General features: G+C 40.2%; 1 protein-coding gene across 1 annotated transcript in view; it reads right to left on the bottom strand.

Moving 5' to 3' along the window:
* ZCCHC10 (zinc finger CCHC-type containing 10) overlaps window positions 1–8,640 on the bottom strand; it is a 29,018-nt gene extending 20,378 nt beyond the window's left edge. The window contains exon 1 of the mRNA XM_019422010.2: window positions 8,533–8,640. Coding sequence (XP_019277555.1) covers window positions 8,533–8,573 — 41 coding nt within the window. The 5' untranslated portion in view covers window positions 8,574–8,640. The remainder of the gene's footprint in view (window positions 1–8,532) is intronic.
* Between the last annotated feature and the right edge of the window lie 7,683 nt (window positions 8,641–16,323).

The raw sequence follows: 16,323 nt of genomic DNA, 5'->3' as shown, positions 1-16,323 counted from the left end.
ATAAGTGTTCTAATTATACAGGTTTTTTTTTTTTTTTATATGAAATGACCTTCTTTGATACCTAAAATAGTAGGACATGCCTGCTATATTGACCGATTGTTGGCAGAGGTAGAGAATGGGCACTCCACATATGGTAAGATATACGTTCATTTTTTAAAGTTTATTTATTTATTTTGAGAAGGACAGAGAGAGTACAAGTAGGGGAAGGGCAGAGAGAAAGGGAGGAGGGAATTCTAAACAAGCTCTGCACTGTCAGTGTAGAGCCCAATGCAGGGCTCAAATTCAGAGAACTGTGAGATCATAACCTGAGCTGAAATCAACAGACACTTAACCAACTAAGCCACCCTGATACCCCCAAGATATACATTCTTAACTGCTGGTAAGAATCTAAGTTGCACAGACTTTCTGAAGGGCCATTTGGTAACTACAAGAAAATATTAAAAATGTACATACCAAAAAAACCCAAAAAAGATAGTATAAATGGTCATTATCTACCTAAAAAAATCCCTAAGAATCTAAAACAGAGCTACAAGAATATATGGGTTTAGCAAGGTCACAGGATACAAGGTCAATATACAAAAGTCAATTGTATTTCCTTTCTTTTCTTTTTTTTTTTTGTTTATTTATTTATTTTTAGAGAGGGTATAGGAGGGGCAGAGAGAAATGGAGAGAGAGAGAATCCCAAGCAGGCTCCACACTGTCAGTGCAGAGCCCAACTGAGGGCCCAAACCCACAAACCATGAGATCATGACCCAAGCAGAAACCAAGTGTCGGACACTTAACTGACTCAGCCACCCAGGTGCCCCTAAAAGTCAACTGTATTTCTATATACTAGCAAGAAACAATTGGAAAATTGAAATTAAAAAAAAATATTATTACAATACATAGAGATAAATCTGATGAAAAGTCCAACACCTCTACAGTGAACTATAAAACATCGGTGAGCAAAGTTAAAGGCCTAAAAAAGATGAATACACACACATACACACACAGATTAATGCATAAGAAAACTCAAAACAGTTAAGGTATCCATTCTTCAAAAGCTGATCTATAGATTCAGTACAATTCCAACTGAAATCTCAGCAGTTTCTTTTATGTAAATTGATAACCTGATCCTAAAATGCATACAAAAATGCAAAGAATCTACAATAGTTGCAATGACTGAAAAAGAACAAAATTAGAGGACTAACACTACCTGATTTCAAGACTTATTATAAAGCTACAGTTATCACCACAGGGTGGTGTTTACAAAATCAAATACATCAATGAAACAGAATACAATCCATACACATACATGGGCAGCGGTTTTTTTTGACAAAGGTATAAACGAAATTCAGTGGAGGGGGTACCTGGGTGGCTCAGTTGGTTGAAATGTCCAAGTCTTGGTTTTGGCTCAGGTCATGATCTCACAGCTTTGTAGAATTAAGCCCCATGCTGGGATCTGCATTGGCAGCGTAGAGCCGGTTTGGGGTTCTCTCTCTCCCTCTTTTTCTGCCCCTCCCCCACTCACACTGTCTTTGTCTCTCTCAAAATAAATAAATTTTAAAAACTTAAAAAAAAAAATCAAGTAGAGAAAAATGTCTTTTCAACAATTGGTACAGAACAATTGGAATGCAATGTGCAAAAATATGAACTTTTGAAAAGTTTGCCAATTTCTAATAAGATTTCCCGTAAAATTACTGTTACTATATGGTCAAGCAATCCACTCTTAGGCTATTTATGAAAGAAAAAGGAAAACTTAAGTTTACAGAAAAGACTACATGAACCTTTATAGCAGTTGTATTCAAAAGGAACACCAAACTGGAAACAATCAAAATGTCCTTAAACTGGCAAATGGATAAACAAACTTGTATATCCATACAATGGGATATATTGGCAATAATTAAAAAAAGAGGGGCACCTGGGTGACTCAGTTGGTTAAGCATATTACTTTGGCTCAGGTCCCGATCTCATGGTTCGTGGGTTCGAACCCCACATTGGGCTCTCTGCTATCAGCACAGAGCCCGCTTTGGGTTCTCTGTCCCTGCCACCGCTCCCTGCACCCCCCCCCCCACCCCTAATGCACTTGTTCTCCCCCTACCCTTGTTTCTCCCTCTCTCTTTCAAAAATAAATAAAAAAGAAAAAAAAAAAAGAATGCAATATTAATATGTGCAAGAACTTTAGTGGATCTCAAAGGAATTAACCAAGTGAAAGATGATGGACTCAAAGGCTACAGACTGATTCTATTTGCACACAACATTATGGAGAAGATAAAATTACAGCGATATCAGTGGTTTCCAGAGGCTGATAAGTGCTTAGTTACAAGGGGTCATGAAGAAATTTTTCATGATGAAATTTTTCTATATCTTGATTTTGGTGGTGCTTCCAAAACTATAGTTATCTGTCAGAACTCACAGAACTGTACATTAAAAAGGATGAATTTTGGGGGCTCCTGGCTGGCTGAATTGGTAGAGCATGTGACTCCTGATCTCAGAATTATAAGTTTGAGTCCTACAATGGGTGTATTGATTACTTAAAAATAAAAATATCTAGGTGCATCTGGGTAGCTTGGTTGGTTGAGTGTCCGACTCAATTTTTGGCTCAGGTCATGATCTCACAGTTGTGGGAGATTAAGATTCTCTCTCTTGGGGCACCTAGGTGGCTCAGTCGATTAATAAGTGTCCAAGTCTCGATTTCGGCTCAGGTCATGGTCTCATAGTTTGTGTGTTTGGGCCCCGAGTCGGGCTCTGCATTGACAGTGCAGAGCCTGACTAGGATTTTCTCTCTCTCTCTCCCTCTCTATACCCATCCCTTGTTCACTCTGTGTGTGTGTGTCTCTCTCTCAAAATAAATAAACTTAAAAAAAATTAAAGATCCCCTCTCTCTCCCTCGGACCCTCCCTCCTGCTCATGCACTCTCTCTAAAATAAATAATCTTAAAAAAATATAAAGGATGAATTTCACTAAATTTAATTTTATTTATTTTGAGAAAGAGAGAGAGAAATGTGTACATGCTAGCAGGGTAGGGGTAGAGAAAGGGAGAAAGAATCCCAAGCAGGCCTTACAGTGTCAGCGCAGAGACCAATGTGTGGCTTGATCCCATGAACCATGAGATCACAACCTGAGCCAAACCAAGAGCTAGACTCTTGACTAAATAAGCCACCCAGGTGCCCCTCACTAAATGTAAGTTAAACCTCAGTAAACCTGACTTTTAATTTTATTTTAGCTGGTTAACATACAATGCAATATTGGCTTCAGGAGTAAAATTCAGTGACTCATCACTTACATACAACACCCAGTGCTCACCACAAGTACCTCCCATAATACCCATCACTCATGTAGCCCATCCCCCATCCACCTCCCCTCCATCAACCCTCAGTTTGTTCTCTTGTCATTAGGAGTCTCTTGTGGTTTGTTTCCCTCTCTTCTCTTCCCCCCACCTTCCCATATGTTCATGTGTTTTGAGTAAACCTGACTTTTAAAAAATACCCATACTGGGACACCTGGGTGGCTCAGCGGTTAGCATTCCAACTCTTGACTTTGGTTCAGGTCATATTCTCACAATTTGTGAGATTGAGCCCCATGTGCTGATAGTACAGAGTCTGCTTGGGATTCTCTCTCTCCTCTCTCTGGTCCCCCTCCAAATAAATAAATACACTTAAAAAAATGTTCTTACCAGTTAATCCAGAATAATGGATACATATATGCAAAAATTTAGTTGTATATTTATTATGGGAAGTATAATATGGTTTATAAGATAAACTTGACAGATGGTAGTTACATTTGAGGTGAGCACAGCATAATGTATAAACTTGTGGAATCACTATAATCACTATGTTGTACCCATGAAACTAAAGTAACATTGTGTGTCAAATATTCTCAAGAAAAAAAAAAGAGTTAACTATCCAACAGCAATGGAAATGGCCAAAAAGTTATTGTTTATCCATAAAGAACACTACGAGGCCAGTAGTGTTTTAACATTTATAATGTTAAAAAATGACCTAAAAGGTTATACATTAAAATGTAAAAAATGGTTGGGGTGCTTGGGTGGCTCAGTCGGTTAAGCATCCAACTCTTGGTTTCACTCAGGTAATGATTTCAGTTTTGTGAGTTCGAGCCCTGTGTCTGGCCCTGCAGCTGGTAGCCCGAAGCCCACTTGGCATTCTCTCTCTGCCCCTCCCCGACTCACACTATCTTTGTCTCTCTCAAAATAAATAAATAAACTTAAAAAAAAAAAGTGTAAAAATTATTATCTTTGGGGTAGGGTTATAATACATTTTTTCTTTATCTGTATTCTCTAACTTTCCTACAATGAACATGGAATGCTTGTGAAATCATAAAAAAAAAACAAGATATTTTTCTAAGTAACATATAACTAATGAGTACCTAAGAGTGCTAAAGGCCTAAGAGAAATATCTAAACCTAATACAAATAAATAAATATCCTACCGAAAAAAGCTGAGAGTAGTGAAAAATGTCAAGAACATCAAAATAGTTTTGTGTTTCAGTTACATCTAAAGCACAAAGAACTGGGGGGGAGGGTGGGTGGGGGGCCGTGGAGGGTGTGGAATAAAGCACACAAAACCAAAAGAAGGGATAGACTCATTATTTTGGGTGCTAGGCAAATTGGTCACCAATGTCATGTTATAGGCTAAGAGAACAAGAAGGATTATTTTTATTTTTCTTCATTCTTAACTCAAACACAATTATATGTAGAATGAAAAGAGTAGAACTGAATCCCAAGATAGTAGGGGTGGGTAACAGGGCCCTTCTATCCATCTGAATGTGTTTAAGTCACATGGCCCAAGTGACTGCTCCCCAACATACCAGAGATTTTCCAGGTGACATGACTGTACTGCTACTGGTAATGTGAGAAACCCTGGCATACATGAATGGTGCTGAAAGTCTGAGAGTAGGCAAATGGTGTTTTGACTTTCAAAGTGGAGAGAAAGGTAGATTCCACAAACTATGCCAGTGAACTTGACATCTATTCCAGGCAAAATTCTGGCTGGATTTATCAAATCCATTCAAAAAGAGAAGCTCAGATCACAAAGTATCAAATCATTACAGACTAATACTCTTATTGGTTTCTGGGTATATGTATTTCAATAAGACATCTAGGAAACAGATCAGTTGAGCATTATGGACAAAAGAGTACTGTTTAAAACGGTACATGTATAGAGGAGTATCTAGCAATGGCCTGAGGGCTTGGTCTTTAGTTTGAATTTGCTCAACATTAAAAAAACACTTTTTTTAACTGTTTATTTATTTTTGAGATAGAGAGCGAGCACGAGCAGGGGAAGGGCAGAGAGGAAGACACAGAATCCGAAGCGGGCTCCAGGCTCTGAGCTGTCAGAGCAGAGCCTGACAGCAGGGCTGGAACTCACAAGCAGTGAGATCATGACCTGAGCCGAAGTCGGACACTTAGCTGACTGAGCCACCCAGGTGCCCCTGATGTGTTCAACATTTTATAAATGACTTGGATGAGAACAGAATACAGATGTGCATGTTTATCAAACCTATAGCTGACACAAAGCTAAGAGGGATAGATAATACAAAGAATGACCAAATCAGGATCTAAAAAGGTCTTGATAGGCTAGAACTCAATGTGAAATTTAACAAGATGAAATTTAACAAGGGTAAAAGTAAGTCTGACACTGAAGTCCAGAAAATCAATACAAGTACGAGACAGGGAAGCTTGACATGATAGCAATTCAAGTGGATAACATCTAGGGTTTTTACATGACTAAAATCACAGTTTAGGTCCAAAGCTAGAAAGTTAGAAGGGAGCAGGGTTTAGCTTCATCAATATTATTTTCCTTTCAGCTCAACATAAACTGTTTGATAGATAGAAAAATGTAACAGGTTGATTCAGGAGGTATGTCCTTCCTACCCAAGCCAAAGTTACATAATTCTCACAGATGCTGAAGAAATGGTACTGGAATTCAGTGGAAGGTTTAGCAGAAGAAATGATCTGAGATAGTGCAAGATTCTACAAATCTACTTACATATAAGTAGATGTAATTGCAATTTACGAAGTGAAAATAATTTCATTTCAATTGATTTAAAGTTAACTCTGCTGAATGGGAAGTTCAAAGGTAGGCTTTTTTTTTTTTTTTTTTTTTATTAGTCCAACTAATATCCTCTCAATTGGGATCAACAGGGCACTATCTGGGGTCATTTTTTCTGTTAACCTTTTCCACTGAATTCCAGTACCATCTCTTCAGCATCCACAAGAATTATTTTTCCTCTATTAGTTCAAAGACTCTTAAAAAGAATGACAACAGTACTTTCTCACTTCACCTAACTAAATACTAAAAATACTTTAAAATTTGTTATTATGGAATATATGGTCTTTATAAACAAAATTAAAACTTTTTGATGAAGATAAAATGAAAAATAATGGTTCCTCTTCTGCTTTCTGCCCCCAAATACTCCCTAAACTCTACTGGACTTCCCTAACTTCTAAAGGTCTCCTTCTCCAACTCCCTGAGGACTTAGTCTTTATACCATGACCGCTTTTTATCATACACCATTTATTTTCTTCCCCCAAAAGATTGGAAACTCCTAAAGATAAGTCTTTTACTTCTGTATAGCTCATTTACCAAATACAGGCGTTCCACAGAAAAACAACATTTACTAAATTTTCTGACACTTCTTAAATAAGAAATGACAATATTCTTTAGATATTAAGTCTCACTTCATATAAGTCGATATTGGTTGGTTTTACCAATCTAGCATTCACTACCTAACCTATCTAGCTCATCATTGATTTATAAAGATCCATCCAATTGTGCTGGTAAAAGAATGAGATCTGCTAATCAGAGCATGGCAATCCCATAGACATGATTCAATCTAGACAATGAGATGTCATCAACTTGAAGTTGGACAGATATAAAGGACCCTAGATAGTGCAGCCATCTTGGGACCAACGGAGTGGATCTATCCAAGTGTGAATCCAACACCCAAAAGATCAAATCTGTGAGTTTGATAGTAGACATAATTTAGCATACCTATTGAGTGTTATAGTCACTCTATTCTTGACTTCAGAATTGTTGGACTTCAAAGCCTTCTCCTCCAGGAGGCATACTACCTTGACTCCCTAGGTGTTTACCCTTAAGCTCAAGGAACTCTTCCTCAGGTGTGACAGGTGGAATTCATGAAGAACAACAAAAAATAATAAAAAACAGAAATGTAAAAAGAAACAGATAAATATGCAAGCTAACTATGAGTGATAAATTATGGACTTGGAAATGGTAACAACATGAAATGCCAAGAGAAAGAAAAAATGGCAGTTCAGGTGTACATGTTGGTAGAAGAGAAAAAAGGCTTTACCAGAGAGGGGTGTCTGGGATGATTCCTGCATTATGCGTTCACAGCAAACCTCTTGTGCCACTGACTCTCACTCAATGGCCACAGTGGCCAGCTTTTAGTTCTTAAAAATTAAAGTTCTTTCCTGTCTCAAAGCAATTGTCACTATCTGGATGGTCTTTCCCCAAATCCTCTCATGACTGGCTCTTTTCTAATTTTTTTTTTTTTTTAAGACAGAGAGAGGGAGGGGATGAGAGAGAGAATCTTAAGCAGGCTCCACTTTTAGAGGGAAGCCCAAGGAGGGCTCAATCCTGACCCTCGATCACCACCTGAGCTGAAATCTTGAGTCAAGATGCTCAAAGGACTGAGCCACCCCATGAGCACCTCTTTTCTCACACTTTTGATCTCAGTTCAAATGCTACCTCTGCAGGCATTCCTTTTCAGTCCAACCAACCTAAACTGGACCTTTCTTTCCATCACCTCTTATTTCCTTCAAAGCTCTTATCATCAACTGTATTTACTTAAAATGTTTAGTTGTTCCACTCTTTTCACCAAAGGAATATAAGTTTCCTGAAAGCAGTATTTCCGGTCTTGAACACCTCCATTTCTTTAGACCCAAATTCTGGCAGAGAGCGGCATAATATTTTAATAAATATTAATTAAAATAAATTAATATTTACTGAAGAGAATGAATGGCAGAAAGTGAGAAGATAACTTGGGGAGAAAAATCGGCGTTGTAGTCAGGGTTCCTGGGGAAGGCGATAGGAAGAGGGCAGGAAAAGCCAGCTGGGTTGGAGACTTCACAGGGAGTTGAAGGTTTACGTCGGTGAGACTGGAGGGTGTCGGATCAAGGCTTCAGGCTTCCCGGATCACGCGTGGGGTGGGCGGCTGGGTGGGCAAAGGGGCACATACCACTTAGTGCCCAACTCCTGGGCATTCCCTTTGCGGAAACCAAACGCTAGGCTCTCTTCAGAACAGCACCTATCCCACCTCGCAGCCTAGGTCCCGCCCCGGGGACCTTACGCAGCCGTCTTCCACGCAATCACTAGCCCGTGGACACCCAACTTATCGCCTGGGCCGAGCCCCCGCGGAGCAGCAACAAGTGAGAGAGACGACCACCCTCCGCCTGTCCACACTGAGGATCCGATACCTGCCCGCCATCCCGGCCGCTGCTCACTCACCGGCTGACGCGTTTCTCCCCGCCCCCAGCCCGCCCCGCGGCCCTACTCGGGCCCTCACTTACGCTTGTCTCCGAGCTATGAGCCGATGCATGGGAGTCGCCATCTTAGCGCGGCTGCGGACTGCCGCGCTGGGTTTTGGGAAGCTCCTCGGAAGGGGCGGGCCCTTCGAACCCCCAGCGGCCGCCTGCGTGGGCGGAGCCAGTCCGGCCTCGCGGGCTTCTGTGGCCGCCTTTGGGGTAAGCAGTAGGTGGGTAGATGTGTGTCTTGTTTCCTGTGTAGGTCTCTAGTTTAAGAAAGAAGGATGATGCCGGTTGTCTTGCATGAACAGGTCCTTGAAGAATGAGTACAGGTATATTGCGTGGAGAGGCCGGGAGAAACATTCTCAAATAAGGGAAATATATATTATAATATATATTATATACACACACATAAATATATGAATAAAAGTGTGCAGTGTTCAGAAACGAGTCTGGAGAGCAAAATAAAAGGAATGGGCTTAAAAAAAAACAAAAAGTAATGACTTGAGCAACATTGGAACCATAATTGAAAGACCGACTATAGTGCAAATATATGTTAATTCTATCTGTACTCTTTCACAGGGATTTTATTAGGACCAAATGAGATTATGTAACTAAAGCTACTTTGTCCACTGGAAAAAGATACTAATATATTTAAATTTTTTCTAACACTTATTTATTTTTGAGAGAGAGACAGAGAGACTGAGCACAAGCCAGGGAGGGGCAGAGAGAGAGGGAGACACAGAATCTGAAGCAAGCTCCAAGGCTCTGAGGTGTCAGCAAAGAACTAACCTAATGCCTCACTCCAACCCCCAAACGATGTGATCGTGATCTGAGCCAAAGTCCAATGCTTAACCGACTGAGCCACCCAGGCGCCGTAGAAAAAGATACTAAAATTAATTATTTTAGCATTTAGTGTCAGATCGTGGAAATTTTATTCCCTTAAATCTACATTCTTTGAAACATATAACTTTTTGAGCTGTGTATGTATGCACGTTTCTGGGTGTTCGTTCATTTTTTTCAATTAATATTTATGAAGCACCTGAAATGTTTTCAAAACTGAGGATAGAGCCTTGGACAGGTAAAGTCTTTGCACACATGGAGCTTTCTACAAACAATAAGCCAAGGCAATGTCCAAAGAGCATAAATACTCTAAAGAATTCAGGGTAAGGGGATAAAGAGTGATTTAGCACTGAGAGTTAGAGAAGGTGATAGATACCCTTAACCTTTGAGCACATCTTGTTCTTGGCAAAGTGGAATCTTACTATCTGTTCTGTTCTTCAGCTTGCTTTGTTCAATTCTCAGTAGACTTCTGGACATCTTTTCCCATGTCAGTACATACAGATTTAATTTATTCTTTTTCTGTGTTAAGTTATATGGATTACATGGACATTCTACAATTTATCCAACCAGTACCCTATTGATATACAATTAGATCTTTTGTCAAAAAGATGGGATGAACAGATTTTCAGGCACTCTTCTGTTTCTGTAATCTGATCTTCTAGAATCACTGGGTCAAAGAGTATGTGTATTTTAAATTTTGATTGGTATTACCTATTGTCTTTTAAATAGGTTTTACCCAAACATATTTCCTCACTAGAACTGAGAATGATCAAACTTTTTTGTTGTTGTTGTTAAATGTTTGTTTATTTTTGAGAGAGAGAGTGTGAGTGGGGGGAGAGGCAGAGAGACAGAATCTAAAACAGGCTCCAGACTCTGAGCTGTCAGCACAGAGCCTGATGCGGGGCTCAAACTAGGCAACAGCAACATCCTGACATAGGCCGAAGGCGGAAGCTTAACTGACTGAGCCACCCAGGAGCCCTGAATGGTCAAACTTTTAAACTCTTTCCTACCTATCATTATTGATGAGATTAGGTACCTTTCATATGATTATTGGAGACTTATTTTTCATGAATTGTCAATCAAATTCTTTGCTTGTTTTTCATTTTCTATTTTTTCTTTTCTTTTTTTTAAGTTTATTTGTTTTGAGAGAAAGAGAAACAAAGCACGCAAGCAGGGAAGGGGCAGAGAGAAAGGGAAAGAGAGAGAATCCCAAGCAGGTCCCGCACTGTCAGTGCAGAGCCCAATTCAGGGCTGGACCCCATGAAACACGAGATCATGACCTGAGCTGAAACCAAGAGTCAACGCTTAACTGACTAAGCTACCCAGGTGCCCCTCTTTGCTTATTTTTCTATTGGATATTGATCTTTTTAATATGGATTTGTAGAAACTTTTAATATTTTATGTAAAGACACTTCATTTTATGATTTACAAATACTTTTATTATTTTGTTTGTAGTCTTTAAACTTTGTGATCGTTTACCATGTACTGAGACGTTAAATTGTTAAATAGGCATTTTTAACAATCTTTTCCTTATGGGTTCCTGGGTTTGACTAACACTTAGAATGGCCTTATATATCCCAAAATTATTAAAATGTGTTCTTTGAGGCACCTGGCTGGCTTAGTTGGTAGGGCACGTGAGTCTTGATCTTGGGGTTGTAGAGTCCCACATTGGGGTGTAGAAAATGCTTAAAAGAATAAAAAATAAAATATTTTATTGTAATTCTTTAATGACATTTATGGTTATATCCTTATTCCTCATTTATAGTGGGGTGCCTGGGTGTCTCAGTCAGTTAAGTGTCCAACTCTTAATTTTGGTTCAGGTTATGGTCTCACTGTCATGGGATGGAGCCCTGTATGGGGCTCTGTACTGAGAGTGGAGCCTGCTTGCTATTCTCTCTCTTCCTCTCTCTCTGCTCCTCCCCCTCTCTTTCTCTGTCTCAAGTAAAAAATTTTTTAATTTTTTTATTAAAAATACATTTTTTAAAATCGTTATTTAAAGAGACAGAGAGACAGACTGTAAGCATGGGAGGGGCAAAGAGAGGGGGAGACACAGAATCCAAAGCAGGCTCCAGGCTCTGAGCTATCAGCACAGAGCCTGACACGGTGCTTGAACCTACGACCTGTGAGATCACGACCTGAGCCAGTGTCGGATGCTCAACCGACTGAGTCACCCAGGCGCCCCTCAAATAAACATTTTTTTATCCTCATTTTTAGTTTTTGAGATACCATTTACTAAATCTCTCACTTATTGATTTGAAAAGCTACTTCTCATATACTAAATAGGTATAAGTTTTTTTGAAAAAGCTACTTTTTTTGAAAAGCTACTTCTCATATACTAAATAGGTATAAGTTTAGTTTGAGCATTCTGTTTTCTTCTCAAGATCTATCTGTGCCAGGATGTGTCATTGTTTTAATTTCCATGGTTCAATAAGATATTTTGATATCTGATAAGGTAGTCCCTCCTAATTAATCTTTCTTTGTCCCCACTTTTCTTCATTGTTCCTAGGGATTTATTTCCCTAGAAAGGTTTTATTCTCAAATTTTCAGGTTTCCCACCAAACAAGATTCATCTGTCAGCTGATTTTGAAAGAAACTTCATTATAGCAAATGTGAAAAGACAAGAAGAGACAGAATAAGATGTAACAAAAGAACTATTTTAAAAACAGTTATTTATTTGAAAGAGAGAGAGAGAGGGGGAGAATCCTGAGCAAGCTCAGCATTGTGAACATAAGCCTCATGCGAGGCTCCTTCCCACTGTGAGATCATGACCTGAGCCAAAGTCAAGAGTAGGACACTTAACTGACTGAGTTACCCAGGTGTGCTGCAAATGGCATTATTTGTGATGATTTGGTTGCACATTGAGAAAGCCCAAGAATTAATTAAAAGCCTCTTGAGATGGGGTGCCTGGGTGGCTCAGTCGGGTAGGCGTCCAACTCTTGATTTCTGCTCAGGTCATGATCTCACAGTTTGTGGGTTCCAGCCCCATGTTGGGCTCTGCACTAACAGTACAGAGCATGCTTGGGATTCGCGCTCTCTCCCTCTCTCTGCACCTACCCTGTTAGTTCTCTCTCTCAAAATAAATGAGAATAAACTTAAGAAAAAAAGGCGTCTTGAGAGTTCAACATAGGGGTCACATACATCACACACACAAAATACAATAATAACTTGCTTTTTCAGTGGCAAGAGAAAGCCAGTGAAGTTGTTTCCCATTGAGGTTCATGGGCTTGAGGGATCCTCATCTTTGTTCAGAGAATTTAGGCTACAATTCAGATGCTGAGCTTTGTAAACCTTAATGGATACCAGCTGAAGGAATTAAAAACTTGTGAAAGCTGCAAGTAATTTCTATCTGGCAAGAATGAATATTTTACTATTCTTGAGGCAGACTATTCCTTTATTCTAGGAAAGCCTCCCCAAGTGTCTTCCAGTTATATAAGATGTCTCAAAGAACTGGGGGAGGGATGGATGCAAAAGGGATGTGTTGGAGGGAAAGTTGCATCTCTCTGGCCTGGGTTGCTTTGGGGCAGGATGGTTGTTCCCTGCTCTGACCCTGACCTGTCAGTGAGCACCTGTGATTGGAGAGCTGACCAGCAGAATAGGGCCTGCTTCATGGGCAAATTGTACACATTTCAGGGGTCCGTGCTTAGAAAAATCCCACATTTGGTTTAATGCTCTGCTACTGCCATCTTAAAATTGATAATAGCTTTTGAACAGGGAGCCCCGCATTTTAAATTTGCACTGCGCCCTACACATTATGTAACTGGTCTGCACCAGAAGTTGCTCAGAGTGTTTTCACTTTGAGTGAAATGCAAACTAGCCCCACCAGGATCTGAAGAGGGGAGAAAGCTGACCCTACCCTTCCTGGAATTTAGAATCGGTCTTTTCCTTAAAGATTCGTGGCTATTGTTTAAAAAAACTTTTTTTTTTTAATCCTTTCATTATATTTTACAACTAGTTATTCTAACTATTCAAGAAACCTCAGTGTTGTACAGTTGGATCCTGGGGCAAAATCATATGCGGGCTCTCCCTTCATATGCTTTTTTGCATACCACAAAAGTAGCCCTTTTGAGAGGGAGAGAGAACTTGACTAAACTGGCTAAATGAGAGAGAGATCCAGAGCGGGGAGACTATTGGTTTTGTAAAGAGGAGTGGCCATGCGAGAAGACTGGTAGGAGGGCTTCTGGGATTCGGTGGGTATGAGGCTCTGGTTCCTGGAATGAAAAAAGGATGGTTTTGGGGCGCCTGGGTGGCGCAGTCGGTTACGCGTCCGACTTCAGCCAGGTCACGATCTCGCGGTCCGTGAGTTCGAGCCCCGCGTCAGGCTCTGGGCTGATGGCTCGGAGCCTGGAGCCTGTTTCCGATTCTGTGTCTCCCTCTCTCTCTGCCCCTCCCCCATTCATGCTCTGTCTCTCTCTGTCCCAAAAATAAATAAAAAACGTTGAAAAAAAAAAATTTAAAAAAAAAAAAAAAAAGAAAAAAGGATGGTTTTTCCATCCGCCTCTGGGCATGGGGGTGAGAACAGTGCCAGTAGCTCCCTGGAATCCGGTGAGAGGTGCCTTCCTCAGTTATTCCCAGTTTCCAAGATGGCTTGAAAACTAAATACAGTACTCAAAAGTTGTGTCACATTCTCTTATCTTCAGACAGAGATGCTTGGGCTCCTCACAGTCTTTGGGTCTTGATATAATACTCTGCTGTGACATGGCTTCATGAAGTGCTCATAAAGCTGTGTGATTGTGAGTCCAGGATTTGCTGGTTCCTTCTCGTAATTTATTTATTTATTTATTTATTTATTTATTTAAAAAAAATTTTTTTTTGATATTTATTTTAGAGAGAGAGAGAGAGAGACAGCGTGAGTGGGGGAGGGGCAGAGAGAGAGAGAGGGATACATAATATCAGACACAAGCTCCAGGCTCTGAGCTGTCAGCATAGAGCCCGATGATGCTCGATGCTCGGCTGAAACACTGGGACCTGAGGTAATGATCTGATGCCCAACCCACTGAGTCACCCAGGCACTCCCTTTCTCTTGTAATTTAAGTTTATCTGCTGTAGGGGAATAGGAAGGTGAGTGATGTGCTGAGAGGAGCAGAGAGGAGAGACAGAAGAATAGCAGACTTGATTGTTTTCTCTTTGGGTTATCAGGGCTTCTCTTTAGTAAATCCCTTTTGTGATTAAGAGGCACCATTGATCTCAGGGTCATGAATTTAATTGGGCGTGGAGCCTACTTTAAAAAAAAAAAAAGATTGTTCAAGTTGGGTTTTTGTGTTTTTCCCCCATAGAGTTACTTGACTTTATCACCAGAGTTTGGGTTTATCCCCACTTTACAAATGAAGGGACTGAGAGACCCAGGCATCTTCATTTCAAGTCCTGAAGGCAGGGTATTAGGGAAATTTTTCAGTTAGAAACAATTGTGCCTGGGTGGCTCATTTGATTAAACACCTGACTTCAGGTGGTGATCTTGCTGTTCATGAGTTCGAGCCCTCGTTCCCTCTCTCTGCCCCTCCCTGCTCATGCTGTGTTTTTCTATCTCAAAAATAAATAAACGTTAAAAAAAAAAGAAATAATTATGCCCCTGTTAAATCTCATTGACTCAATACCGCCACTGTGCTAAGCTTCACATGTTTTTGTTAAGTGATTTATCCAAAGCCCCTGGCCCTGAACTTTTTCCATTACATACCTCTCCTGCCCCTCTAGCCAGTTTGGTTTATTTTGGTTTATTCCCTTATATCATTGAGGATTCAACAGTGAGAAATAAAACAAAACTTTGGTTTAATACACAAATAATTTATTGACAGTGTATTAGCTAGATCATAGTATAGAAGGAGAAATTGCACCCCCAGCCTTGAAAGGGTCTTGAACCAAAAAAGTCCAGATCTTGCTAGAGGGAAACTTACGTGCTACTTCTTCAGCTCATTGCCAGAAGATGATTGGATTCAATCCCCTACAGTGTCTGTGTGCCTCCTGTCTTAGGTCAACAGTAAAGTTCCCTGTAAGAGGTTGCCTGGCTTCTTACCGACATGTGTCCATCCTTCTAGTCAGGGGTGGGGTCCCACAATTAGCAGCCCACCAGAAGGAAGAAGATCAGAGGAACACCTTAAGGAATGAATCCTGAGCAGAAAAAAAAAACAAAAGATGTACTTTCCATCCTGTAATAGGACCTTTCGACAAGATCTTTTCTGTAAATTGTTCACAGCTAGATAGAGTGGGAGAGGTCACAGTGTTTTGTGAAGGCCTACAGTGACCTAACATTTAGAAATGGCATATAGCAAACCGAAAGGAAATTAGCTGAAATGAAACTCCCCATCTCAGCTCTCTGTCTCCCTTTTCTGGTGATGGTGATAAACTTCTGTACTCTAAATCCAGTCATTTTGATTGACAAGTCAAATATATGGTGAATGTTTTATTAAAGTTCATATGAAATTCAGAATGATGATGCTCTAATATTTCTCCTTGGCATATCCCTATTCACTGAACTTCTCTGGCTTCCCACCCCCTCCACTGCACCTTCCCGACAATGTGGGTCCTGAGACTAAAATGACTTTATTCTAGTTTGAATTTACTAGTCTTGAAACCACTCTTTTTAAAATATATATATATTTATTTATTTTGAGAGAGAGAGTGAGCTGGGGAGAGGTCCAGAGAGAGAGGGAGAGAGGAAATCCCAAGCAGGCTTCACACTCAACGTGGATGTGGAGCCCGATGTGGGGCTTGTCAGTGCAGAGCCCAGTGTGAGGCTTGAACCCAGGACCTGTGAGATCATGACCTGATCTGAAATCAGGAGTCAGATGCTTAAATGACTGAGCCACCCAGACACCACCACTCCTTTTTAAACACAAGTAATCCATTGTCATTATGGAAAAACTTGGACATAGAGATTAAGAAAAAATAATGTGTATTACCTTCCACTATCTACAGAAAGAGATGTTTGCAGTTTTCTTTTGGGAAATATAGCTACTTCCTATATCCATAACTGACCCTTAACTAATTGTAACACATTTT

The sequence above is a fragment of the Panthera pardus genome, unplaced genomic scaffold (genome assembly GCF_024362965.1).
Source record: "Panthera pardus isolate Hobbes unplaced genomic scaffold, ASM2436296v1 HiC_scaffold_2, whole genome shotgun sequence".
NCBI lineage: Eukaryota > Metazoa > Chordata > Mammalia > Carnivora > Felidae > Panthera > Panthera pardus.
This window is presented reverse-complemented; position numbering and strand designations above follow the sequence as displayed.